The sequence below is a fragment of the Alnus glutinosa genome, chromosome 3 (genome assembly GCF_958979055.1).
Source record: "Alnus glutinosa chromosome 3, dhAlnGlut1.1, whole genome shotgun sequence".
Classification (NCBI taxonomy): Eukaryota; Viridiplantae; Streptophyta; class Magnoliopsida; order Fagales; family Betulaceae; genus Alnus; species Alnus glutinosa.
Window position 1 is genome coordinate 29479508 of NC_084888.1, and position 27933 is coordinate 29507440.

Genomic DNA, 27933 nt, shown 5'->3' on the forward strand with positions numbered 1-27933 from the left:
TAGTTCATTAAATGGGGATAAAATTCTTACATCTCTCAACTGTATCCATTGCTCGGCGGTCAATGCGATTGTATTTCTCTCAGCTTCCCACCCCGATCCAGTAGTTACCGCCCCGCTGATAAGGTCAGTGTACTCTTTGTACATCGTCTTGAGGTAACTGATCTTTCTTTTGACTTGATTTTTTAGATAAACTGTGTCGTCGTCAATACGAATATTGAGAGTCGAGGTAATTTCATGGAGGTGTTGCCCAAATGAGTCTTCTACACCATCCTTGATTAGGTCCATGAGAATATCTATTAACACTCTCTCATGTGCAGGCTTCCATTGCGTCTGAGCATTTTAGGTCACTGGTTGCGCTACCAATTGTGGTTGTTGGAGATTTTTACGTGGAGACCTTCTTGGAAAGTTAGATGTTGACATCTATGGGAATAATTATAATTTTATGCCACATAAGCATACACATTGTTATTTATTTATTTATTTTTAAGGTAAACCGTGGTTATAAAACAACATAGAAGGTAAGTTGTACTATGAAAGAGCAACATGAATAACTATATATATATATATATAGTACTAGGTATGTATTGTAAGAAAATTTAATATATATGAATGCAAATATAATTTTGGCGTTAGTTGAGATAGCAACATACCTCTCGCTTCGTAGATTGGGGTCAAAGGTTGTATGGGTGACGACGCTTCTGCAAAGTGAAATCCAATTAGTTGTTATTGTTAGCATATGTTTTTGGTATGTTGAAAAAGAAGATTTATGCAGTAACTTGTTGGTATGTGATACTTAATTTTTTGGGGTAATTACCTTTTTCCCCCATGAACTACCAAAAAATGCGCAATGCCCCCATGAACTCCCAACTCGACCGAAATAGAGCATTCAACTACCAAAGACAACCATTTTCCCCCCTTCCGTCAGTCAAAGGGGTTAAAACAAACGGTCAACGGGTCATGTGCCGTTTTATATGGGGGCATGTTGGAAGATAATGGTAGTTTATGGGGGGAAAAGAGGAAGATGGTGGTAGTTCATAGGGGGAAAAGATGAAGAAAATGAGGGTAAAACGGCGTGTAACTGACGGAAGGGGGGAAAATGGTTATCTTTGGTAGTTGAATGCTCTATTTTGGTCGAGTTGGTAGTTCATGGGGGCATCGCGCATTTTTTGGTAGTTTATGGGGGGAAAATGTAATTACTCCTAATTTTTTTCTTTTCTTTTCTTTGTACTCGAAACAAGTGTGACTTTTTTTCTCCGCATTACTTGACAACTTCACTCGCTCATCAGTTTCAAAAAGTAACTTATATAACGTTGTGATTAATTTTTCTTTTTCTTTTTAATTTTTTTATAGGTTGGGGGTGAGACATGTTAGAAGCCATAAGGTAACAAATTTTATATATATAAATAGATGTTATTTGACATAGCAACATACCTTTTGAATTGTAGTTCGAGAACGAAGGTTATATTGGTGACCACGCTGGCAAAGTGACATACAGTATATTTGTTAGCATATATTGTTGGTATGTGATGTATAACATTTATATACACATTTGCAAGATCCTTTCTTGACATTGAAGTATACTTAGGTTTTCCAAAAAGAATGGGAAAGAAAGGCAAAAGCAACTTTATTATGATTTCACGTTTTGCCATCTCACTGTATATAGAAGCTATCATTAATGAGTTGGCTTCAATTATAATAGAATTTGCAACAATAATCACTAAATGGTTATCAACTTCTGGACCATCTTTCGAGAAGTCAGACGCCTCAATTAAAAACGCAAAGAAGAGAAGCTATACAAAATTTCTATAGACGCCTCAGTCAAGAACGCCGCACAAATGATCAAAGCGACCCCAGGAACAAGCCCTTGAAGTTTCAAGGTCACCGGCAGGATCATAATTCCAGCACCAGCAATGGTGCATGACAAGTTGAATACAGACGCATGAAAGGAAGCTCCATCATACTTATCCTACTCTGCTTCCTCTTGATTTCTTGGTAGTAAAGGGGTAAGAGCATTCACAATGGATGATCTAAATTTCAATCTATTCTAGATAACCAAAACCTACTTTTTGTTAGTTTAGCTAATCACTTTCAAAAGTACCCTCCAACCGATTATCTAAAGTTCAATCTATTTTATTAAAAGACATGATCTGACTCAGAAAGCTAAGAACCTCATAATTTATTTACCAGAAACAAACAAAAAAATTTGAATCTGAAAAACATTATAGAGAATATTCATATTCTTACATAGAATTCCAGAATTGCATATGGAGTGTTTTTTAATCAGCAGTCTAGAATTTCTTTAAAATAAGGAGAAAAAAAAAACTTTAAATTCATTCACCTTTGCAGGCTATGCTGTTATGAGTGCTTTGTTTTGCAGCTGGGAAAAGGTAAATAGATTGAAAGACACAAGTTAAAAACTTTCTATTATTTTTCTTCTTTAACTTCTATCCTCTGAGAACAGAATAAATGGAAAAAAGAGCGAAATTCCGATCCGATTCTTGCCTTTCCTTCATTTGCTTTTCTGTATATTCTCAACTTCCAGACAAAAAATAAATGAAAAAAAAAAAAAAGATGACCTAACCCAGTATCAAAGAAAAATGACATACCAAAATGGAAAATCAATTAAATGGGTAACTAAAACTAACCCCACGGAAGATGTACAACGTATCAAAGAAATAAGACGAAACAATTAAATGGGCAACAAAAATCAAAAATTAAAATCAATTAAATGGATTCTCAGGCACTGACTCTAGTGGGAAATCATAAATTTGAGGAATCCGTTATACTCATTTTTAGTGTTTTTATCACCTATTCTAACTAAAAGTTGAAGATAGCAAATCCCCTGGGACTGCTCTTTGTTTGTTCCTCTCTGACATTTTACAACTAGTATTCACAAAGAGCTATAATTCAGAGATCCTTTCTATCTCAGCTAATTTATACAAAATAAAAAATAAAAAAAATTGAGAAAATAAGTTCAAAGTCAGCACCTTGGAGTTCTACAAAATTGGTGCATTCAGTAATAGAAACAGCCAAACAAATAAAAACAAAAGTCCCAAATCTCAAACCACTTCTGAAGTCGGAAAGGCTTGAAAACGTTAGACGTAAATCCAAAAGAAGAAGGGGCTTGAACTGATGTCCAGATTCGGAAAATACAATGAAACAAGTTTCATCACATACCAACAATGAACTGATGTCCAGAATCATTGTCCCACATGGAGCTATTGCTATACGAACATTATGACCAAAATCTTTTAAAATCAATTCATTCTCTAAACTATTGCCATGCAAAGTTTCATCACATACCAACAATATACGAACAAATTTAACCCTGTAAACTTTCCTCAGAAGCAAACAAAGGTTTCTCAGAAGCAAACAGATTACTTGTACCAGTGTTTTTTATACTAAAATACACCCAGTAACAAAATGAAAACATTATAAACACTAAAAACAACTGTCACTTGCAGTGTATACAACAAATGGAAAACCCATGTATTGTAAATCATCACGGCACCTGTATGTGTGGAGTTGTTCTAGAAGCCGGGCCTGTAGGAGGCATGTGCACCCAGCAACCTCCTCCTATGACTCCCTTAGCCGTTTGATACTGTCCAAACTCTTGTCTGCTCTCTTCTGCGACTGGGTAAGGCATTTTATGGAGATAAGGCTTGGTAGTTGGAGCATTAAGGCGTCTGTATTGTTCTTCTAAATGCTCGATCACGTCTACTAGGTACGGATGAGATTTCATGCAAATCGAAGATCTCCCTTGGGTTTAATCACTTTCTATTAGTCGGGCTGAAGAAGCTTTTTCAATCTAAACCTGCAAGATTCCTGAGATGGTTAATCAACCGGACTGTCACACAGTAGGCTAGAGACGAAGGAGCTTACAGTAGACTAGAGACGAAGGAGCTTGAGTTTGTAAGAGGAAACCTTGAAAAATGGAAAAGGGAAGTTATTCGTGGCTGAAGGGAAAATGTCGAAAGAGAAGATGTGCGTTTTTGAAATGAGGGGCAAAATCGGGATAATTTTGCTGGCCGTTGCAATGAACTATCTCAAAAGAAGGGATCACGTGGCTTAGTAAATGAAAAGGCTGAAGCAATTGTGACCGACTAAAAAGGCTGAAGCAATTTTGGCAGACATGGGACCTGAACGCACGACTGAGGGCTGTAACGTTGCTTACCAAACATGGTCAATGTCTCCCCAAACTATCAATTGTGTCAATCTCTCACTCTAAACTACCGAAAAATGTCAATATCTCCTCTAATGACAAAAATATCCTTCATAAAATTATTAAAATTAAAAAAAAAAAAACTAAAAAAATACATAAATTATTAAAAAAATCTAAAATAACAAAAAGTTATAAAAACAAAAAAAAAAAACAAAAAATTAAAAATAACATAAAAAATAAAAATGGGTTTTTCTTTCTTTCTTTTTTTTTTGTTTTTTTTTTTTTTTTAAATTTCAGTATTTTTTTTTTGTTTTTTATTTTAAAAATTTATTTGTTTAAATTGTTTTTGTTGTTGTTTTTTTTTTTTAATTTTTTTTTTCGTTTTTTCCTTAATTAATTTTTTAATTTGTTTTTACTAATTTATTTTTTTTAGTTTTTAGTTTTTGTTTTTGTTTCGAATTTATAAGGACATTTTTGTCTTATTGAAAAACATTTATGGTCATTTTTGTCTTTTTATTGGTTTTAGGGAAGACATTGACACAATTAATAATTTTGGAGGACATTAACAATTGAGTGGTAGTTTATTTATACTTTTTCCCCTTCTTTTTTTCATTACAAATTTTAATAGATTATTTATTTCACTTTCTACTATCTTTAAATATATTTTTAACCCTTTGATTTTTTTCCCCCTCTCTCTTGTCTCCAACCCAGCCATCAAGTAATTTTCTCCCAAATCCTCAAATGGAAACCTATAAATAACAATCAAAATGGAACTACCAACAAATCAGCCAACCTAGAAAACACAATACCGAAATCCATCTTTAAAAATCAATTCAATTTAAAATTCAACAACAAATTATCAGAATGTACACCCAAAACAAATGAAATCCTCAATCAAAACACCCCAATCATTCGTTTTTCTCAAGCTACATCCGAACCCAGCAACCCACCAAACCCGATCATTTGCAGCCAAATTCTCAAACCCACTGCAACTCCTACTTCTTCTTAGAGCATTCCTAGTAGCCCCACCAAAATAGTTTTTTAAAAACTATTTTGGTAAGCCAATTTGATGAAAACACTTAAAAACCATTCCCAGCAGCCTCACCACTTTAACCAAAAATTTTTGGTGAATGAAAATACTCACCAATTTTGATGAGTAGTATTCACTCACCAACTCTCTCACCAATTTTGTTTCTCATTTCTCTCTCATATAATCAAAGCACATTTTTTTTCCTTTCTTCTCCCATTTTCTTCTCCCATCTCCCATCTCTCTCACACGATGATGTCCATATTTTATGGACATGAAGGTTTCTTTGTCCCTGACATAAACTTTGTGGTTCTTTCATTTATCTTCTCTTTCTTTCTTTTTTGAATTTAGTTGAAAAGCAAATGAAAACTTCTATAAATTTCTTAGCATTGATCTAACCGCAAGATGAAGATGTATGGTAGCTTGTTGTATAAAAAGATTAAATAGAGAAAGAATAAAGAAATCTGAAAAAGTATTATTTAAATTGAATAGTGATAGTGAATAGTTAAAATGGTGAGACTTCTGGTAAAACTTTAAAAAAGTGGCTCACTAGAATAGAGAAAAGTGGTTTTCATCTACTTTGACAAGTAAAATTTGGTGAGGTTATTAGGAATGTTCTTACAAAGCAAAGAACATGAACAAAGAAAGCCAAAGAGCAATCAATCAAATTCTTAACCATGGGTCTCAAACAAAATTCTTTAGAAGAGCCCACAAAGAAAAACCAAGAATACGCCCATTTTTGTCATGCTCTTTCTTCTTCTTCTTTTCGGTTCATCCTCACCACCCTCGTCTCCTTCATCACCGTCCTTTACTCCCCAGTCAATGACCTCCTCATTGGCTTGGAGTGCTATTAGGAAATCAGAGTTTGCAAGTAGCACTGGATGAATGGGTGTTATTGTTGGGAGGAAGTAGAGGTTGGCTGGAGGGATTTGGGGGTTAAGGTATGGTGGTGGAGGCGAGAGAGGCCGAGAAGGGAGAGTTGAGTTGAGGAAGAGGGAGAGAGAAATCATTAAAATAATGATTCAACATGCTACAGTAAATTGTAACAAATATTTTATTTTGAAGCATTTATTGGACAGTTAAAAGGGCTTGTATTAAGAGCACTAGCAATAGACTCCCAACATTTTCCCTAATTTAGGGGAATTTAGGGAATGAAACCACATTTTTTTTCCCTATATAAAAACACCCCACAACAGTTTCCCTTTATCTTACCCTATATATTAAAATATTATTTTTTTTAGTTTCACTTTTTTTCTTTATTCATTTCTTTCTTTTATCTCTCTCCATCTTTGTCTCATCTCCGACTCTCTCATCTCCATCTCTCTCTCAGCTTTTCGTCTTCTTCCTCACTCCCATTTCCATTTTCACTTTTTGGGTTACTGATTTTTGGTTTATAGTGGCGGTGTCGCTGGAGATTGGAGCCATGGCTTCGCGTTCGACGGGGTTCTCAGCGATGGAGAGGAATTCGACGAGGTTCTCAGAGTGCTGGCCCACAGATCGAACCGAAACGCCGCCGTTTCACAAGCGGACAGAGATAAGAGTCGGCCGTTTTGGATCTCCGAGCCCTCCTCTGTCTCCGAGCGCCGCTCCAGCCTCCTTCGCCAGATGGGCCTCAGCAACAACCCTTCCTTATCTCAAACCACGGCCACCACCCGGGATTTCGGATTCGGCAGTTATTTCGGCCGATTGGCGTCATCCAATTGCCTAACCAATCTTCCCACCGCCTCTGCTATCATTCGATCAAAATCATATGGGAATGATCATTAATGTGATGTTTTGCCCTCGTGCCTTCTGTTTGTTCTCCTCCAATTCTTTCAATTCATTATTCTTCGGTTTCTCTTGTAAATAATAATGATAGTAATAGTTGTATTATTCATCCCAAAAAAAAATAGTTGTATTGGTGATCAAGTTCTTGTTGAGTCGCGGAGGGAAGAAGAAGAAAGGGTCTTGGAATACGTGTTGAGAGATGATGTGCTTTTGTGTGAATATAATAATCGATTGGGTAGCACTGTAGCTACCCAAGGATGGAGCCCTAAAATAGGGTAACTGCTGTGGCCTTTTTTTTTGTAACTCTTTTCAAATTTTTCATAATTTAGGGAAGGGAATCACTTATAAGGTATCTGCTACTAGTGCTCTAACAAAATGCAGCTAATATGAGCCCTTTGAAGCATCTATTGGAGCTATTTTATATTGGTAAATAATTTAAAATTTTCTCACTTTTTAGTGGCCTCAACATTACCTTCACGAGCCTTATGGTCACAATATCAGTGCCAGTTTCTCGTTGCCACCATCACAAGGAATGGTTGGCATTTTTTTTTTTTTTTTTTTTATTTGGCTACATGGGTGGTTTAGTCACTCCTAACTAGCCTTTGGAGGTAACAAACAGGTAGTTGAACCACTCCCTGAAGCCACTGTGGTGGTTTGACCATAGTGGCCCAACCACTCCCAAAGAAACTAGAAGGAAACTCAAAACACATTTTATAAAACTTCTCACAATTTTTTGTAAGAATATTTATAGAAAACAAGTACTTAACTTTTATAAGGGGTAAGAACTAGCTTATTATTATTATTATTATTTTTAAAAAAAATCTCAGGTGGTTGTGCAACCACCCTCAGTGGAGGAGAGGAATGGTTGAGTGCCCATCCCTATCCAGTGAGGTGGCCGTGCGACCATCCATGGCCTATTGTGAGGACTACGCAACCACCTCCGATTAGGACAGAGATAGTCACACGACCACTACAGTTGTAACACTTTGCTTAGGAAATATGGAAAATGATAATAATACATTAAAAAAAAAAATGGTCACAATCTGCTCAAACGAGATTGAGCCCCACTCAAGTGAATGCCAACTTGAGCTTAATGGTTGAATGGCGCTCGACAAACCACTCGAGTGGTCTATCTCAGTGCAAAAGAAAAAGAAGCCTCGCTCGGGAGAGAAAACGGGTGAAAAAAGAAATTGTTTTGTTGGTTAGTTAGTTGTTTAGTTCAAAAGGAATGTTTAGTTAGTATGGTCAATGGGTTGATTGGAGAGATAAAGAAAGGGTGACCGTATAGTTGATAGAAAGGAAAGCAATGGTGATTTCATAGAAAGGGTGACCATTACTTTAAATGACCAGCCCAGAGGAAAATAAAGAGTTACATGCGCGCGCACATACAGGGTGAGAGAGAGAGAGAGAAGGAAAGGGTGATCGTGTAGCTAAAAGGAAGGTGTAATGACCCACTCCAACGACATAATAATGTCCGCTTTTGGCTCTCTCGAATCAGACTTCCCTTGAGATCACCCATCCTAGTGCTACTATCACATAAACACGCTTAACTGTGGAATTCTAATAGGTTTCGACCATCTTGGCTTTAAAATGCATTGTATTAAGAAATGTGTGAATATACAAATAAGCATATCCTCGTTCTTATACCCAGGCAATGTGGGACGTTACAATCACCTCATCTTGGGATCCAGTGTCCCTGTTGGTGACCCTTATGGGATCACCCCATTCTTGGTATCCCAGCGAGTTCCCGCTGGCGACCCTCATAGATTAGTGCACACCCCCTCATCTCAGGCTGGACAATAGCCCTAATACCATTTGTAACAACCCACCCCCAACAACATAATATTATTCGTTTTTTGCTCCCTCGAACAAGACTTTCCAAAAGGTCACCCATCTTGGTACTACTCTCACATAAGCATGCTTAACTATGAAGTTTTAATATGTTCATGATTATCATAACTTTAAAACACGTTGTGTAAAGAAGGATGTGAATATGTAAATAAGCATATCCTCATTCATATACCCAAGCAATATGGGACGTCATAGAAGGAAAGCAAAGGTAAATTGGTTTTATTTTCATGGAGTTGGAAATTTTATTTTGGATGGTATGAATGTGAGCTTTTTTTGGTTGGTTATGGAGGAGATGTGTTTTGTTGGTGAATGAAGTTTTTTTTTGAATTAGTGTGTGTGTTTGTGGTTGTGTTGTCTATTGGTTGTTTTGTGTTATGGTGGTTGAAAACGGAGAAGAGGAAGAGAAAAGTGAGGGGATGTTTGAGTTGGTTAAAAAAAAAAGAAAATGGATTTTTGGTTGTTGTGAATGTTGTCTTTGTTGATTTTGGTTGGCTGGAAATGTTGGTTTTGGGTAGGTAAAGCAAAATGATAGAGATGGAAAATTGGGAGTATTATGAGTATATTGTGAAAAGGCTTCCACTTTAGGCTTTAAACAGTCTTAGACATGTAAAAGGGTGAGCCTTTTTTAGTCTTAGAGACTCTGGAGGCCCTATAGGTGGTAAAACTATCATTTTTTGAAGGTATGAGAGATGAATAGTGTACCAAATGTCCTTATGGACACGCAAACCCTATCGAAGAGGCTAAGAGCACGAACAGGCCGTAGTAAGGAGAGTTATGACTTGTAATATAATCATATATTATGTATATTTGTGCATCAACATAATTTTCTGTCTTTTCATATTGAAAAACATTGATGCATGTGTGATGTTATTCCGATGTTTCTAAATGATTGGTTTTGCTCAATAACTGTGTTTCACGTGTGACCTACTCACTTAGTTGTGGACTTACCATTTCATTATTTTCCACATGTAAAACAACTTGTTTTATAGAGAAGCCAGCAATAGGATTTGAGCAAGGAAGATCCTGAGGTAAATGCCGCTACTTGACGCGACACTATTTCCTATATCACTTGAGGACTCATTATGGAATCCCATAGACTACTCGTGGTAATTAGGGCGTTCAGGCGAAGTTACAGACTTAAGATTTAAGATGATTTCATGTATTAAGATATAGCTTAGACCTACTTTGGGGTGGTGATAAATATTATGTAATAATTACAATATAACGTGATGGATACTTAGTAGATGCCCTGATTGTAATGATTAACGTTGATAGTTATAAAAAAAAAAAAAAATTACGTTGCTTTAATCTTGGTTATGGTTTAGTAGTGACACTTCGAATTAATTATATGCTAATTAATTTTTGGCGTTCAATTTAACCCTATATTTTTTGAGAAATGCTATAGGTACTTACAAACTCTTACAAAGAGAGGCTTACAAACTGATGTGGTGCCCATGTGGCGTTTTATCAATTAAAAAAATTAAAAAACTTAGACACATGTATAATTGAGAAATGCTATGTGGTTTTTTCCTACACACAGAGAGATCAGAGAAAGGCCCTGTGAGAGAAAAATCCAGCGACAGATTCAACGAGAGAAAAATCTGGCGATAGAGACAGATCTGGCAACATACCACCGACCCCGACCTGGCCACCGGTGGTATGAAACGAGCCACCAAACCCACACCGGTGTGTGTGGGTTTTCGACCGGGCCCACCCAACCCACGCCAGGAATTCATCTCTCCGGTTTTGGATAATGTAGATCTCGTAAAGATCGGCGATCCACCGGAGGCTGGGCTTCGAATTTGAGGCGAGAACACCCAATTGGCAACTAAAGCTCGGGAACAGGCCATGGAAGTGGACAGTAGCAGTGGTGATTTGAGATCCACAGTGTTTGGAAGTAGGGGCAGAAGGGGTCGAGGTTCTCGAAGACCATGGACGGCTGGCGACTTGATCTCGGGAAAGATGGATGGTCGGAGAGAGGGAAGAGAGAGAGTGTGCCGGAGACGAAGATAGAGAGAGGGGGGTTGGTGAAGGGCATTTTGGTATTTGAGCATTTATTCCATGTAGAACGCCACCTCAGTTTGTAAGCCTCCATTTGTAAGAGTTTGTAAATGCCTGTAGCATTTCTCATATTTTTTTTCTTCTTTTGCATATAAAGGAAAAAGAAAGAAAATACTTTTGTAGATATAGTACTTTGATTTTCCTACATAAGACTATAGAGATATATGTATATGTATTCCAAGCCAACTTGCACCCTAGGGGGTGTCAAGCTAAGCCAAGCAACACCAACCATGTTGGCTTTGAAGATGGTGGCCTTTGTCTATAGAGAAAAAAGCACCCACAACGATCATTACGAATAAGAGAGAGAGAGAGAGAGAGAGGCAAGCAGAATTGAAGAGGTATATATATATATATAAGAGGTGTCTCAGATTGGATTTGTTGGAATTCTGATGACTTCCACCTGACATTGGTTGGAATTGAAAGATGAATTCCAACCATTGGCCTGACTCCTCTTGCAAGTTGATCAATTGGGTATACTCGGATTGAAAGAGGTTGGGTCAAGTTGGTCGTACGGTTTTTTGAACAGCCTTACCAATAACCAAATAGAGAATCCAAACAAATTAAATTAAAAAATAAAATAAAAATCTAAAGCATAAAAATAAGGAGAAGTTGCACTTTGAACTAACAAACTACCATTTGTGACATGTGACCTTTCAAATTATCATTTTATTAAAGTTGGCACCCTCCATTAGCATTTCACGTTAAAATAGATATAAAATGTCACACGGGACTCTTACATGCTAATTTTTATTTGAAATACCCAAAATACCTTGATTTTAGAAATTAAAATGTTGTATTTGACCTCCAAATAAACAAAATAAAAAAAATAAAGCAACACAATCTTTTTTTTTAAAGAGAGAGAGAGAGAGAAGAAGGGTTGGGGGAGTGGTTTAGCCACCCCGAAAATCCTTAAGAGAACCATGCCTTCAGCCCTGAGCGTGGTTCGGCCACCTCCAAGTGTGGTCCTCATCTTTAAGAGGTAGTTAAACCACTCTTCAACCCATAATTTCTTAAATTTTTTGTTTTTATTTCATTGGTTGAAGGGTAATTTGGATATAAAACCAAAAGTTGCATGCGTACGTCATGTGTGTGTGTATATATATATTTTGTTTATTTTAACATCAAATAATGCTAAGAGAGTGTGTCAATTAGAAGAAAGTAGTAGTTTGGGAGGATCAACTATCACAAATGGTAGTTTGGGAGGCTATTTACAAATGATTAATAAAGATAAGTGTAATTTTCTCTACCAGTAAATACAAATATCGATGTTGAGGGCCACCTTTTCGAAAATCCAGGAAAGTTCGACCCATATTAAATGTCAGGTTGAAGGAACATCTAATCTGTAACACTCAAAAAATAAAATTCCTTTAAAAATACACACTATTTTTAAAAATATAGGTGGCTTTTTTTAAAAAAAAGTGCATTAATTGTATTTTGTGTAATGTTCTTGTAACTTTTCGAAAAAAAAAAGGGAGGAAAAAAGCTCAGGATCAATCACTAGGGTATAGGGATCAATCCCGATACGATAGAAAAAGTTTTTGTACGTCTAAAACCCTAAAAACTCGACTTTCAATCCCTATAAAACCCTAAAAATCCATGCAAAACTTCTTAGCCTCCAAAAGTGTCAGAGAGAAAGAGAGAAGAGGGAGAAAGAGAGAAGAGCTCAAATCCTAAATGAAGAAACCAACCCCTTTCAATCATTTTGTCAAGGTAAAACCCAAAAACCTTGTAACTCCATTGTCTTTTTTTTTTGTAATCCTTCTTTACATATGTTATTTGGTTGTCTAGATTGTGTTTTGAGACTCGGTCGAGTTGATTTTAAAAGAAAAACTATTATTTCATGTGATGATTTCAAAAGAAAATTTGTAATTTATGTGTTGTTTTCAAAAGAAATATCTATGATTTTAAAGGAAAAACCTTATGATTTCATGTGATGGATTTCCCAAATACGCATTCAATCAATATTTTATACACACACAGTCTTTTGTATGATTTATATTGAATGGTTTTATGGTATCATCTAAGGTAGTACCTTTAATGATTTTGTATTAAAGGTAAAATCTTAATACCTAGATGTTTTTTTTTTTTTTTTTTTTTTTTTTTTTTTTTTTTTTTTAATGTTTTTAGGGTTGTAGGACTCTTATGGATGTTTTGTTTCGATTAGGTTGAGTGCTAAAGGCTGAAAATGACCCAAAATAGGTGCTGGATTGGGCCTCGATCGATCCGAGAGAGCCAGAATCGATCCCAAGCTGCTCAAGATCAATCCCAACTAGACAAGAGCAATCCCAATTAGTCAGGATCGATCAACACAGTCCATAATGCTGAAGTTAAGATTTCTTAAGTGCGTTTTGGGTTTCTAAGTGTCTTAGGGTTTGTGTTTAGTTGTTTGACTAATAATAGAACATGAATTTGCATAACAGAAAGTTAGAATGTGTAAGGAGCATTCGAAGTATTCGATGTAAGTAATCACTTACGGAACAACTAAACCGTTTTATAATTTAAACATGTTTATTTTTGGAAATTTTTTTTACTTAATCCTCCTAAACTTTTATTACTTTTACAATTTTTTTCTAAATTTAAAAACTCTCAATTTAATATATCAAAACAACTTTAAACAAGATACAATTTCACTTGGTGAAAGATCAAACTAAGTTAAGAAGCTAAAAATAAGAACCAATTTTATTTTACAACCCTGCGTGGATAAGGCGATAGGGCATTGGCATAAAACGAGTGGCTTCTCCTTCTCCATTTTGTCAATTTGCCTTCTCTCTCCTCAAACCCTTTCTCGACAAACAAAAGCCTAAACCCACAACAAATCCATGTCTCCCACCACTCTTAGCCATGGCCAACACACTCTCACTCTCACTCTATAGCTCTCTCCGACCCCACCTTTCAAGACCCACTTGGAGTTACTCTGCCGGCAGACACAGAACCATGGCAACGGCCACGGCCACCACCAAGCTAGTCCCAGCCGTAATTGTTGGCGGTGGACGGGTCGGTAGGGCCTTGCAGGACCTTGGTAATGGTCAGGATTTGCTGGTGAAGAGAGGCGAGTCTGTGCCTCTAGATTTCGAGGGCCCAATCTTGGTCTGCACCAGGAACGATGATCTTGACGCTGTTCTTGAGGCAACTCCTCCCTCCAGATGGAACGGTACCTCCACCTCATCATGAGCAATCTCTTTTCGTTGTTATGTTGGTGAATTATGTGATTCTTCTTTTAGTGTCAGCGTTGAAATTGAGTGGCTGCATTTTGATTTATATGGGTTTCATGCGTATAATCTTGTTAGGCAGAGTATGACTGTTTGCACAAGATGGACCTTTGTATTTAGTGAGATGATGCCAGTTCAGAATTTCACATTTTAGAACAAGATTGCAATGATGGCTGTCATGGTTTCTCATGGGTACTCATTTTTAATGGGACGTCATTTCTTCCCCCAGTGATACATATATTTTTTGATGAGTGAAAAAGTTTTATTGCACAAAAAAAACAGAAAACAGTTTACAAAGCCTAGCAAAAGAATAACATCATTGTCTCGAAAGCTTTGTATATAGTTTGTTCAGCCCTATATTTTACTTATGTAAATGGGTACTCCATTCTGTCCAGATGTGGTAGAAATGAGCCATCCATTCCAATTGTGGTATCAACACAACCAAAGAGTTGCCTTTCCAATTATTCACAGCCTAAGTGAATTCAGTGCCCCAACCACGCTATAGTCTTGTTGATGAAAGAATTATTCAAAGCTCTCTTCCATATCCTTCTCAAGAAGGCAAATTCATGAATAATATGGTTTCTTCTTTCCATAGAGCCTATGCAAAAGATTAAAAGTATATGTCACAGACAAATTCTAGCGTGAGCAATCTGATTCTACTGGCAGTCAGAGTCCATGTGCAAAGGATACCCGCACCACTAGCTCTGTAGGTTAGGCCATTGGGTGTCTGACATGGTACAGTTGTATCTGAAAATTTAACCCAGACTGGGAGTTTGGTCGACTGAAATTTAAGCATTTGCTTTTTAGGTATCCACTTCCTTAGAATTAGGGGCTTATTATCAATATGCCACATCCCAGCCTCATGAACTCCATCCCTTGCCTGCTGGTTCTCAAACTTGATCAAGAAAATACCAGTTTCATTCGTCAACACTTCCACAGCCCCAAACTTACTCCACAATTTTCTTACTATATTCTTCACCACGAAATTTGGAAGAGGCTTATTAATGAATTGCGTCATTGAACAAGTGGGCCATTGTGAAATACCTTTATTAGCTACCTAAGGTTAGAGGCTTAATCGTTACTTTGCCATCTCTTTCTCAGCCTGAAAGGCCTCATTTGTTGCTCGTTCAACAGTTGCTTGTCAAAATGTCCCTTCCAATCTAGAAGTGTTTGAGTTCTGTCTTCAAAGCTCAAAGACTCAACTAAAACCTCACCAACAGCTGGACAACTCTAACCCAAATCCTCTGCCGGGATATGATTCATGCACAACTCATATTACACAACTATCCCACAACCAAGACACATGGTTGGGACCCATGCATGTGGGTCCCACATATGGGTCTCACCCAATGTGTCTTGGAGTTGTGGGATAGTTGTGCAAGGGTTGTAATTTTATCATTTCTCAATCCTCTGCCTGATCCAAGTCATTTTGGCCCATCTCAACTTTGCCCTTCTGAGAATTAGAGCCTGGAAGATTCTTGTGGGCTATCCCAAGACCAGATTGTCACCCATGACAGACTTCCGTGACTCCTTGTGCTTGCACTGCACCCATCTCCATTACACCATAGCTCTGTGTCTGTGATTGAATCTCTGCCACTGCTGAATTGTCAAATGAGAATTTGCTTGTGAAATACTAGAATTATTTGTTCCTGCTTCATCCAGCTCATCTTGCTTCTGTGTATGTTCTGAAAATTGGTCTGCTTCATCAGCCCAAGGAAAAAAAAATTCCCGGACATATTATAGTGAAAAGTTACTAGGATTTGTTATGCTGAAATAATTTTTTTTTGATAAGTAAGAATTCATTAAAAAGCGCAAAGGGGCGCAGCCCTAGTACAAGAAAGTAAAAAATCAGCGAACGGCATACTACCCAAGCTATGCGCCAACACCCAAAGATATAACATATTAAGCACATTTGTACACAGAGCCCCAACCGGTACCTCCACATCCTCAAAAGGTTTGAATTTGATTAAAAGTTACTATTTTATAATGAAATTCCCATCATATAGAGAAATTTTCTAATTTCTTGATATGGATTTGTGTTTTTATCATAAATTCTCTTGTTCAAAATCGAATTTCCTGAGGCTTGCAGTATTTCTTTTTTTTAGAAAATTTGGTGTTTGATGTAGTTCTAGCCCAATTTCACTTGCTAATATCAAACTTACCAATTCTCTACTTGAATTTGACAAGACTGCTTAGTTTTCGTCGTTGATTTTATCTGGAATTTCAGGAATGATGCCTTTTTAGTTTCCAAGTTCTAAATTATCAATTTCTGTTATTCAATGGATCTTGACAATCTAGCAGATTTGGTATTTATCCAGAATGGAATGCTGGAGCCATGGTTTCAAAGTAAAGGCCTGGGTGATGCAGACCAAGTATTAGCTTACTTTGCCATATCAAAGCTTGGAGAAGCCCCTGTTGATGGGAAGACTGATACCAATCCTGAAGGTCTGACAGCAGCATATGGGAAGTGGGCATCAGCAGTAGCTGGAAGATTACATGCTGGAGGCCTCTCTTGCAAGGTAAAGGAAGGCTTCATGATAATTTTTAACATGGTGTTTAATTTTTTGCTATTAATTTAGGATTTTCTTTGGGTAATTCATAGTTTCTTTTTGCTGGGTTGTTTCTTCTTCATTTTTTATTTTTAAATTTTCGGAGGGGGGGGGGGGGGGGGGGGGGGGGGGGTATCCATCTTGTCTAACTTTTATAATTATGAAATTTGAACAATTTGTAGAATAATTTCTTCAATGCTAACTTGTGTAATGTAAGCTAGGTTCTAGACAAGGAAGCATTTCAAAAGCAGATGTTAGAAAAGCTGATATGGATATCTGCATTCATGCTTGTGGGAGCTCGTCATCCGGGGGCAACTGTTGGTGTTGTGGAGAAGGAATACCGGTCTGAAGTAAGTTGCCTTCGACAATAACATTTCTTTTGAGTTTCACTGCATATTATTATTGCCAATTGGACTCTTTCTGCTGACTATGAGAAATGATACTAAACTAATCAGCTACCTGAATCACTTTTTTTTTTTTTTTATGCCTTTTTGAGCTTCATAGATCTGTGTTGGAATTTAGGCTTACTTTCTTACTTAGGGTGCCCCCTTACCCCCAATATATATATATATATATATATATATATATAGATATTTTTTTTTTCTTCTTATTTTTCAGATAACATCCCTGTCCATTTGGGTGCCCTCTTCTTTATCAGCTTGAAGTGTGCAAGCAGTTCACCAGTTTAGTGATATTATCATAAAAATAATGTTTTTTGGAAACCAAGGTTGTTTGTGTTGCTTATTTTTAAAATTACTTGATATATAATTCGTAGAGGCTTATGATCTTTGGAGGCATGCCCCAACAAACCAGCACCACTTGACTGGATTGTGTAAGAGAGACTAAACCATGATCTCTTCTTTATCAGCTTTAAGGATTCGTGTATAAGATTTAGGTCTTTCATTATGTTTGCAGTGGCCAACATGATGTCTTCCAGAAAGTATGTGAGCTTTGCAACTCATATGTTCCTCATAAATCAATAATTTTGGCATCCGCTGGGCAGTGAATGCATGAAATATTCATTAGGTAGGCAAACTTGGGATGAGTGCTTGTATTCTTCCTTTAAGTGTCGAATGGATGTGACAGACTGCATCTTTGATGGGCTTAGGTTGATGGAACTGTTATCATTTTCATCGGAAACATGTACAAGGATTGTTTGCTCAAAAACCATTAATTGGCTTTTTTCCAGAATAGTCCATTGACAACCAAAAAAATTTAATGGTGGCTTTCTTTTGCATGTGCTGTTCCTCCCATTGCTAAATATGCCTTTCTAGGTTACATGGCAGATGAACTGTTAAACGCTGAATATGGGTTTATGACCCTTTTTCTTCTTGAGAAGTAGTTAAGGGGATATTCAAACTAGTGACAGAATTAATTATACCAAGTTTATAAACAACACTTACTGGCGGTATTAGTAGGTTGAGTTTGGTTGAAATTGGGTTTGAGTTCATTTAGTCTAGTCCATTTCTCAACAATCTTGGTGGGTTCAGGTTACATAGTCATGAAGTTTTTCTGTCAAATAGGGATGGGGCCAGGTTTTCTTGGATTTCCTCCTACTAACAATAATATAATTCGGTTTGGCAGCTTCCCTTCCAAAATGATAGCTTTAGTTCTGTTGCACATCAGTGCCTAGTAACTGGATTGGTATTTTGTGTTTTTTTCTAATGTATGACGAACAGTTGACTAAAAATGACCTCTCTTGCATTGATCACCCAAAGGGATGTTAAATGAGTGGAATATAATGAACTTAAGCTGCTTTGAGGTTCCCTATGAAATTAAGCATGGAATGGAGGAGCCACTCTCTTCATACTGGTTATGGGCTGACAACCGGAATTGAGCTCAGAACTTAACCATGATTTATGCTTCAGGTGTCTAGCCTTATTGTGGAACTCGCTTCTGCAGCAGCAGCAGAGAAAGGCTTAGTCTTTGAAGAAGCCATGGAGGATAGATTATGTGCATACTCCCGAACTGTTTCCCACTTTCCTACAGCAGTTAAAGAGGTAAAAAAATATGACCCACAGATTGAATTTTTAACCATATATGTGCATGATTTCATGAACTTTGACACTTAATTTTTACTGATGTAGTTTAAATGGAGGAATGGTTGGTTCTACTCTTTGTCGGAGAAGGCAATTGCAGAAGGAAAACCTGATCCATGTCCCTTACATACAGCATGGCTCAAAGAATTGAAAATTATCTAGAAAATGGAACTGTCAATTTATGGATATCCTGCTCTTGTAATGGTTGGTAATTTTATAATACTTGTTATAAACGAGGTGTACTAATTTCTACATGTGAAGTTTTTGGTGTATCAACCCCCAACACTCTCTAAGGAGCCTTAAAATCTTAATCGAGTCAATCAATATAGCGTGACTATTATGAGTTATTTTTTCAAATAAAAAAAAAAAAAAAAAAACTATTATAAGATAACCTAATTTCCAGTTATATTTTTTTATTTTTTAAAAATAGATCTTACTTTCATATTTGATTATTTGACTATTTTTTTTGTTTTTGCACAGCTGGAACATGCCCATGATGATTTTTTGAAATCAAGGCAACCTAAGAATTTTTTTAGTGATATGAAAGGCATATTGTTGGACCATTTTTCTTTGTTTTTTTATTTTTTATTTTTTTTTACGGTGGGTATAAACACAAATGTGGGAGAAAAAGGACTAGAGTAGCTGAAACTTGATATATTAAAAATTTGTCACAAATATTATTATACTAATTCTTATGCCTCTTCCAAAAATAAAAATAAAAATGTATGATTAATAAAACAAACTGCTCTTTGATAGATGGAAAGGATCACAGTTGAAAGTCCAGTGCCTTCACTCCAATATTTTGTTGGCAATAGGAAATATGGGAGCAATGTCCACAGGAACCTAAGATACAAGAGAAAAAAAAAAAAAAATTAAAATGAAAGGATATTAAGAACCTCCAGATCCAATAAAAATATGTAATGTCCTATATTGAAAACATTTCAACAAATGAGAATCTTGGCATATATATAGAGTAGAATTTCAATTTTTTTTTTTTTTTTTTTTTTTATTTTATTTTTTATACTGGTCAAAAGAAAAGGAAAAAGAAAAAAAGGAACTACACTTTATAGTAAAAACTATTTTTGAGTAATGCTGCATTATCAAAAGAACATAAAGACTAGTTTATCTTTGATGCAGTGCATACCTGAATGTCCTCTAATTTCTGCAAAGCAACCTTTAGTGGTTGTGTCATTTTACTATATTTCTGAAGAAGCACATTTGCAGCTTCTTTGTCACCTTTTGCCTGTATAGTGAGGATCTCCCTGCTCAGACTTTCAACTGCACCTTCAACCTATAAAAAAGTAGAACAAACTTTTTTTTGATAAGTAAAAAAAAAAAAAAAACTTTCTTTATGGCTAAGAAAGGTAAAAAAGAAGAGAACCATCAAAGAGGAAATATGAAATACTTTTACCTTAGAAAAGTCAACAGAAAACGTTTCATCAGGATGAAAAATGAAGGCTCCTTTGTCATATAACCAGTTAAACTGTACTGCTTGTCCTTTCCTGAAGATAAATATATTAAAAACATAAGATAATCGGTGACAACACTTAATAGAGGATCATAGGATCATTAGCTAACTTACCCATGAGCTTCATGCAAGCCAAATCGTACTGACCGGAAGCATCCAGCAAGGAAGGAAACATACATGGACTTTAACAAACTCTTGGGAAGCAAATCCTGGCCTCATCACAGAGATATAAGCAAGGACATCAGTCATAAGCTTTCACCATCAATATAAAAGCTTTTGAGCTTAATTTTTAGAAAAAGACCATAATTGTTTTATTGGTAAGCAACTCAGTCACCCTAGAGGACTTGAAACCATGACCTCACCCATCACTCTGATAATCTTTATAAGCAAAAGTACCAATATTAAATATTTTCTTTTGGTTTGGGCACCTATTATAGATCATAGTCTACAGAACTCTTGTAGCCCTCTCCTTCTCTTAAAGCCTCCATTACCGGGATAGACTTTCCCGTCTACACTAACATATTTAATTATTAGCGGTTAAATTACAAGATTTGTCATTCTTGAAAGACAGAAATCATACTTAAAAAGCTAATACCAACAGTAAGGTGTTAAATCACCAATTTTTTCAAACACTTGGAGTTCAGCGCATAGAATATTTAACTTAAATAAGGTCAAATGTAGATTCAGGATTTAAATTTCAGACCTTTGCTCTAATAATATGTTACCGAAAACTTAATCTGATTGAATATAATGAATTTAATCATTTAATTGATATTCTACCATAAGAAACTATAGATAACACCTAAACACTGGCATACATCACTTCAAAGTGAATTTAGTAATTGCATTGGCTGAAAGATGTGAAAAGCATCCAAATAATGAGGCCAACAGACATAAATATCATTTTTTTTCAACCATATCACTAGCTAATAACCTGGCCGATTAGGAACCGGAGTGCCCAAAGGCCAACTATATCAGCTTTTGCTTCTTCCAAAGCTGAGTGGAGTTCTTGCAGTTCCTGTGTCAAAAGATAATATAGAGAGCATGGCAAATCAGACATAACACTATTCTCATTTAATAAAGAGAAATACAAAAGAAAAAAATAAAGAAAGGAAAAGTGAGATGATATTACATAAAAATCTCAAAATAAAAAGTTCATAAACAAGATCTTTATTTTCTGAAGTTGATTTACAATTTTGTTTCATTCTCGAATATGTTGTTTTCAATTTCTATTAGGAGCATATTACAAGGCAAAACTTCTAGTGCCAAATAAGACATCAACACTCTTGAAAAGAAAATGACAACAAATTCATCAATAATAATAATAAAAAAAGGCGGGATGGGTGGGGGCACGGGCAATAGAGCATATTTGTCACTTCCAAAGTTCTTTTGTTTCTATTTAATCCCGGAGCCTTTAAATGCAACAATTCTTAACCTTATGTCTCATGGTTGTAATCATGTTGACCTTCCTTCAGTGTACGTCAGCCTTGGGGAATGACATTTGGTCATCTTACTGGCATGAAATTCCAAATTCTAAAGAAAGTGGAGATTTTTGTCTAACATAAGAATGTGTTTCTAACAGGTTGAAGATCAAGTTTCAAAAGCTGAAAAATTTCCTTCCGTTTCCTTTGAAGTTCAATTCATTACATAAGAAATGAGAAAGAAGCAGCTCATTTTAAAAAACTTTTAGGGACCATTTGTTCATATAATCCAAATTCCAATAAAATCAATTTTTATTTTCTGATAAGTAATCAATTTTTTTTTTTAAAAATGAGATGGCGCAACCCAAGTACACATGATGTATATAGGATAAACAGCTAATCAGAAAAAGAAAAAGATATAGAAAATCATGATATCCAGAAATATGAAGACAATCATAGGCAGCTGTTCACTGGTAAAGGGTTTTGAAGAAGAAGGCCTTTAGATCCACCACTGATCTCTCGCAATCCTCAAAGTTAAGATCATTTCTTTCTCTCCAGATACACCATATCAAGCAAGACGGGATCATCTTCCACACTACTACCATTTGAGAAGAACCTCGCTGCCCTCTCCAACATGCAAAGAGATCCCACTACCCTCTGAGGCATAACCCACTTTTTTATTTTGATAAGTAATAATAGTCTTATTGAAGAGGCATAACCCACTTTAACCCATAAAGGTCAGAGATAGAACTCCATAAGGCATATGTAGTCTCGAAATGGAGTAGAAGGATATCTACAAATTCTCTACTATTCTTGCGCATACAACATCACTTTACCATTATTAAATTTTGTTTCCTAAAGTTTTCTATGGTGAGGATTTTCCCTAAGCAGCAAACCAAGTAAAGAACACGACTGTCAATGGAACCTTATTCCACCAAATACTCATCTAGGGGAAGAGATCACTCTCATGGGTGGTAAGAGCATTATAAAACGATCTGACATCAAACAACCTTCTCTTGAAAGGGGCCCAACAGAATTTATCTTCTCCACTTTGTCTTAGTTTGATAGAGTACAAAAGACGAAGAATGCGGTGAAGAAATCCACCTCCCAGTCCTGTGCAACTCTGATAAAACTGATGTTCCAGTGATGAGAGTCACTAGCAAGCTGTAAATGATCTCCCACAAAAGCATCTTTGAAGCGAGTTATACTGAACAACTTCGGAAAAGCTACCTTAAGGGTTTGCTCCCAACACCACACGTAATGCCAAAATCTAATCTAAGAGTCATCCCCACCTCGAATCTAGGGTATCTAGAGAACTCCCCCAAACCCTTTCCGATAAACTTCCAAAGCCCAACCCCATACAACCCATTAACCTCACAAAAACTCCACCTACCCCACCTGCTGCTATATTTACAATTCACTATTGCTCTCCACATAGCCTCTCTCAAAATCATTATGCCATAACCACTTTTCCAAGACAGCTCGATTAAACAGAATTAACTTTCTCAAGCGCAGCTCCCCTTTCGAAATTGGAGAACAAACATTGAATCAACTTACCAAGTGATATTAAACTCTTCACCAATAACACCCCACAAGAAATCCCTTTGTAACTTCTCAATGCAATTAGCAACACCAATAGAGATGGAAAAAAAGAGAGAAGTAGATAGGCAAATTAGACAAGGTGCTCTTAATCAAAGTAATCCTACCACTCTTCGACAAATACAACTTCTTCTAACTGGTCAAACGACATTCTATCTTTTCAATAATGCCATCCCAAATAGACATGGCCTTAAAAGGAGCTCCCAACGGAAGACCGAGATACTTCATAGGCAAGGAAGAAACCTTACAATCCAAAATGCGAGCCAAACCTTCTGCATTACTAACATTACCAACATGGGCCAACTCTGACTTAGCCAGATTGATCTTCAAACCTGATGACTTCAAAACGCAAAAACAAGCAATGCAAATAACGAAGGTGATCAGAGTTTGCCTTGCAAAAAATCAAAGTGCAATCCGTGAACAGAAGATGGGAGATGTTAAGCCCTCCAACATTCCTAGACCCCACGGAGAATCCTTAAAAGAAACCGCCATTCACTATAACGGAGATCATTTTGCTTAAAGCCTCCATAACAATGACAAACAACGAGAGAGATAATAAATGGTCTCCCTGTCTCAAGCCACGAGAGTTGGTAAAGAATCCCGTCGGAGTGCTGTTCACCAAGACGGAAAAATACACCGAAGAGATACAATGAGCTCTCCAATTACACCATTTCTCCCCAAAACCACACCTCAACAAATACAACAAAAGGCTCCAATTTACATGATCATAAGCCTTTTCAATATCTAGTTTACTAAGCACTCTTGGCTCCCTAGATTTAATCCTGCTATCAAGGCATTCATTGCAATGAGAAGAGAATCTAGGATTTGCCTTCCCTTGACGAATGCATTCTAAGAGTTGGAAATGATCTTCTTCAGAACTATTTTCAACCTGTTGGCAAGAACTTTTACTACAACTTAGTAAACCCCACCCACAAGATTGATAAGGAAAAAGTCCTTAATAGCAATAGCTCCAGATTTTTTTGGAATAAGACCAATAAAGGTGGCATTAAGACTTCTTTCAAACTTGGCTTTAGCATGGAAATCATGGAAGACCTTCATTAAGTCATCTTTTATAACATCCCAACAAGCTTGAAAGAAAGCCATAGAAAAGTCATTAGGGCCTAGAGCCTTATCACTGTTCAAGGCTTTCACCCTCCAACTTAGGCTGTCGACCAAATTATTCAATACACAAACTGTCGTACTGCACAATATGTTATCTAATCTCAGCATGATTTGTAGCAACTGTACCATTAACCATAAAAAATTTAATGGAGTTATTTTTTCTACTCAAGTTGGCCACTCAACGAAAAAAACTTCAAGCACTTGTCACCCTCTCTTAACCACAACGCCCTCGATTTCTGCCTCCAGCTCACCTCTTCCATAAGGGTGGACCTCTCCAAATCACTGATAACTTTAGCCTTCCTTAAATTCTCTTATTTTATAAGGTTCTCCCATCTTCAAGGAGATCGAGATCTTATAAGGTTCTCCCATCTTCAAGGAGATCGAGATCTCGTAATTCATCCAAAAGAAGATTCTTTTGTCCCCTATATTGCCAAACACCTCATTCCAAGCTTTTAAATCAGCTTTCAAAGCCTTTAGTTTACTAGCCGAAATGAAACTCGGAGAACCTTAAAGTGATAGGATGTCCACCACTGTTTCACTGTATCCACAAAACCCTCTGGTTTCAGCCACATATTCTCAAAATTAAAATACCTTTTTACCTCTGTGGAAGTCTCCTCAATGAAGAAGAATAGGGGAATGATTCGAGCATAGTGTTTGAAACCTCTTTTGAGACTTCAGGAACCCGAGCTTCCCAATTAGGAGAGACTAGAAATTTGTCTATTCTAGACCAAGAGGGGAGATCACAACCAAGAGGGGAGATCACAGTTGTTCGACAATGTAAAAGATGAAATATAAGAACTCCATAGGTGAACACAAACGGGCTTCACTCGATCTCTTGCTAGGAAAACAAGTGATGTTGAATTCTCCCCCAATGCACCATGCCATGTTACACAAACTACGCAAGGCAACCAATTCATCTCATAAGAACCTTCTATCACAATCATCGCTAGGTCCATAAACACCAGCAAAAGCCCAAGTAAATTCATCTTCAACATTCCTAAAAGAACAAGCAACGGTATACTCCCCACACACTCCTCCAGTTTCTCCACCATCCTCATATCCCACGAGTGCAGAATCCAACCTAAAGGTCCTCTAGAGTTTAAACAACACCCATTCATATGTTGGCATCCCCAAAAACTACTCACAAGGCTACTGGGCATGTGATCTAGTTTAGTTTCCTGAAGATAAATAACATCTGCCTTCCATTCTCTGAGCATATTTCTAACCTTTAAGCACTTATCCCCCTCATTCAACCCTCTCACATTCCGAGCAAGCAACTTAGGCTTCATAAAGAACCAAAGAAACCCCTCCCCTAACTCTACCTCAGCTAGAGCTTCCACCTTTGGAATCATAATTAATGGAACATGGTAATCTTTTTAGTTCCCTGTTCGCTCTATTGCCTAGTTTAGAACAAGGTGCCAAACCGTCTTAGCAACGACTCGCTTCAATGGCTGTAAGCAAGGCCATAAGTTGCTCTTCAAAACCCTCACACGATAGCCCTCACAATATGGCAAAAATCCTTTGCTCTCTGAAAAACCCATATGAGGTCATAAATCCGAAATCTCATTCACAAAGGGCCTATGCCCCTATTAAATGCACCCTCAACTCAGCCTAAATGCTTTGGGCCTTTAACCTTAACTGATTTATGAGCAGGAACACCACTCTTTGAAAGACTGGGCTTCAGAACAACAGCTGTGACCCGCTCTGGGCCAACTTTGCTCGCCGACCTTACTTGAACAGACCCAATTGGCTTTTTACTACTTGCCCCAATCTGCTCTTTACTAACAGATCCAACTGGCTCCAGGCCCGGGTCCAGGTCCAACAAATACCCAAACCCATATTAAGTTGGAAACAAAACCATCTTAACAAATACTAAGACAAAAATAAGTTGAGCATGGGGGAAAAAGAAAAAGAAAAAAAGTTCAACTGAAAAAAGCGAAAGAAATATATCTAAAAAAAGAAAATTGTCTAACTAACCAATCTGACTGTAGACTTTTGACCATTTGGAAGTGTTATGGTATGGGGCCCGATCCCATGGCAGCACTCATGGCAAATTGTGTGAGTGAAGAAGGATTCAAAATCTACAAGTTCTTGTTGTTCCTTTGTAATACAAACATCAGCTATAGGCTGAAGAATATGCTTGAACCTGATTGGGATAAGCATGCCATAAATTGTCCAGATTTCACGAAAGCAAGTGATAATGGAAATCAATTAATCAGAAGTAAATTAAACATAGGGCTACAAACAAGCATGATGATCATTCAAATTCCAAGGAAAGGAATGGTACTTGGCCTCTGAAACATTCTTAAGCATGACCATTGATGTTCCTCGATCATTTACTATACGCTCATCATTTGGCAAATTAAAAGCAACAGTTTGCGGGCCCTTCACATCCTGATGCAAAATTTAATCTCGTCAACATTATTTTTTCACACAGATAATAACATGCTCATATCAGAACAAGCGAAGCTAGGATAAAAAGAACAAATATTAACACAAAGAAAACTATATTTGGAAGATAAAGATTATAAAGTTGGGATATTAATAAACATATAGCAGATTATAGTTCTTTAAGCTGTAAACCTTTTACATTATTGATTTTAACCATAACTAAGTGAGGAGGTCCTCAAGGGATAGCTCAATCGGCTGGGGACCACGTCTCATGAAGCGGAGGTCACTAGTTCGAATCTCCCATCCCCACTCTTGTGTGGATATGTCAAAAAAAAAGAAAAAAAAACCCTAAGTGAGGAGGATTCAAGCAGACACACCTAAACCAACCCACAATCACAGATCATTTTTGTATTAAGCCATGCAAACAGGGAATATCATAAATCATTTTCTATAATTCTGCAGGTATAGAAAAAGTAGGCTGTCAATCTTCTTATAAGATATATGCACAAAACCTAGTATTCTGTATGTGTGTGTGTATATATATCACACACCCACCCACACACACACACACACACAAGACCAATACGATTATGAGTACAAGCACATCTTTTATATCTAATAATATTAATTCCACCTCCAGCCTCTCAAAATCATGGTGCATCACAACCAACTACAAAGTACTAAAAATTAGACAACTGTTGAAATTCCAAAATAAGACAAGTAGTCCCCAATTGTGCAAAAAGACACCAAAGCCAAACCACCTTGGGTAGATTATGCCTAAGCCAAATAAGCCCAAGTCACAAACTCATATTGTTGGGCTGGAGCCAAATGCACATCACCTTAGAAACTCACTAAGATGTTTGACAACTGGGAAAATCTATTATTTCAATCTCCCGATATGATTCAAGGTTGGCGCTTTAAGGAATAAGCATAACTGCAGACTCCCAAGCATCAAATTTATCAAATAGGATATGAAGCACATTGGGCTCCAAAATAGGATATGAAGCACATTGGACTCCAAATAGGAAAAGAAACTATGGCTCTTGAGTATCAAATTGACAAGAAGAAAAAGAACCCCAAAAGTCCATGACAAAGTATAAGTCATCCACTTGAAGAGAACAAAAGAACAGTGTCTGCACCAAGACAGCATCCAACTAATTACCAAATCTTGATAGAAATTAAGAATGTAAAATTAAAATTTCATACGGTATTAGTTCAGGTGCAGACACACCTACGCAAAAGTTTACAGGGCATCCTATAAATAGGG

The 27933-nt window shown here is 36.8% G+C and overlaps 2 protein-coding genes across 3 annotated transcripts in view; one reads left to right on the forward strand and one right to left on the reverse strand.

The window, feature by feature from the left end:
- The first annotated feature begins 13585 nt into the window (after positions 1-13585).
- LOC133862213 (uncharacterized) lies at positions 13586-18941 on the forward strand. Of its 2 annotated transcripts, none has more exons than XM_062297984.1 (5): positions 13586-14019; positions 16396-16596; positions 16848-16976; positions 18495-18626; positions 18714-18941. In XM_062297984.1, exons 1-5 carry the CDS (start codon positions 13972-13974, stop codon positions 18825-18827), a joined length of 624 nt encoding a protein of 207 aa, XP_062153968.1. In that variant the 5' UTR covers positions 13586-13971; the 3' UTR covers positions 18828-18941. The 2 variants fall into 2 exon arrangements, with proteins under 2 accessions (XP_062153968.1, XP_062153967.1); XM_062297983.1 differs by having other exon boundaries at positions 13588-14019; positions 16379-16596.
- Positions 18942-19304: 363 nt separating this feature from the next.
- LOC133864794 (nudix hydrolase 3) overlaps positions 19305-27933 on the reverse strand; it is a 53472-nt gene continuing 44843 nt past the window's right edge. Inside the window, exons 15-21 of the mRNA XM_062301208.1 lie at positions 26563-26669; positions 26253-26421; positions 21068-21151; positions 20248-20342; positions 20077-20167; positions 19810-19956; positions 19305-19508 (exon numbers count right to left, since the gene is read on the reverse strand). Of these exons, the coding sequence (XP_062157192.1) occupies positions 19455-19508; positions 19810-19956; positions 20077-20167; positions 20248-20342; positions 21068-21151; positions 26253-26421; positions 26563-26669 (747 nt within the window). The 3' untranslated portion in view covers positions 19305-19454. The remainder of the gene's footprint in view (positions 19509-19809; positions 19957-20076; positions 20168-20247; positions 20343-21067; positions 21152-26252; positions 26422-26562; positions 26670-27933) is intronic.

Bases quoted from the DNA above. Each gene is read 5' to 3' on its own strand.
- LOC133862213 (XM_062297983.1), top strand. From the start codon at position 13,710: ATGGCCAACACACTCTCACTCTCACTCTATAGCTCTCTCCGACCCCAC. The intron at 16,597-16,847 runs GTAAAGGAAGGC...AATGTAAGCTAG, and splicing joins CTGGAGGCCTCTCTTGCAAG to GTTCTAGACAAGGAAGCATT. The intron at 18,627-18,713 runs GTAAAAAAATAT...TTACTGATGTAG, and splicing joins TTCCTACAGCAGTTAAAGAG to TTTAAATGGAGGAATGGTTG.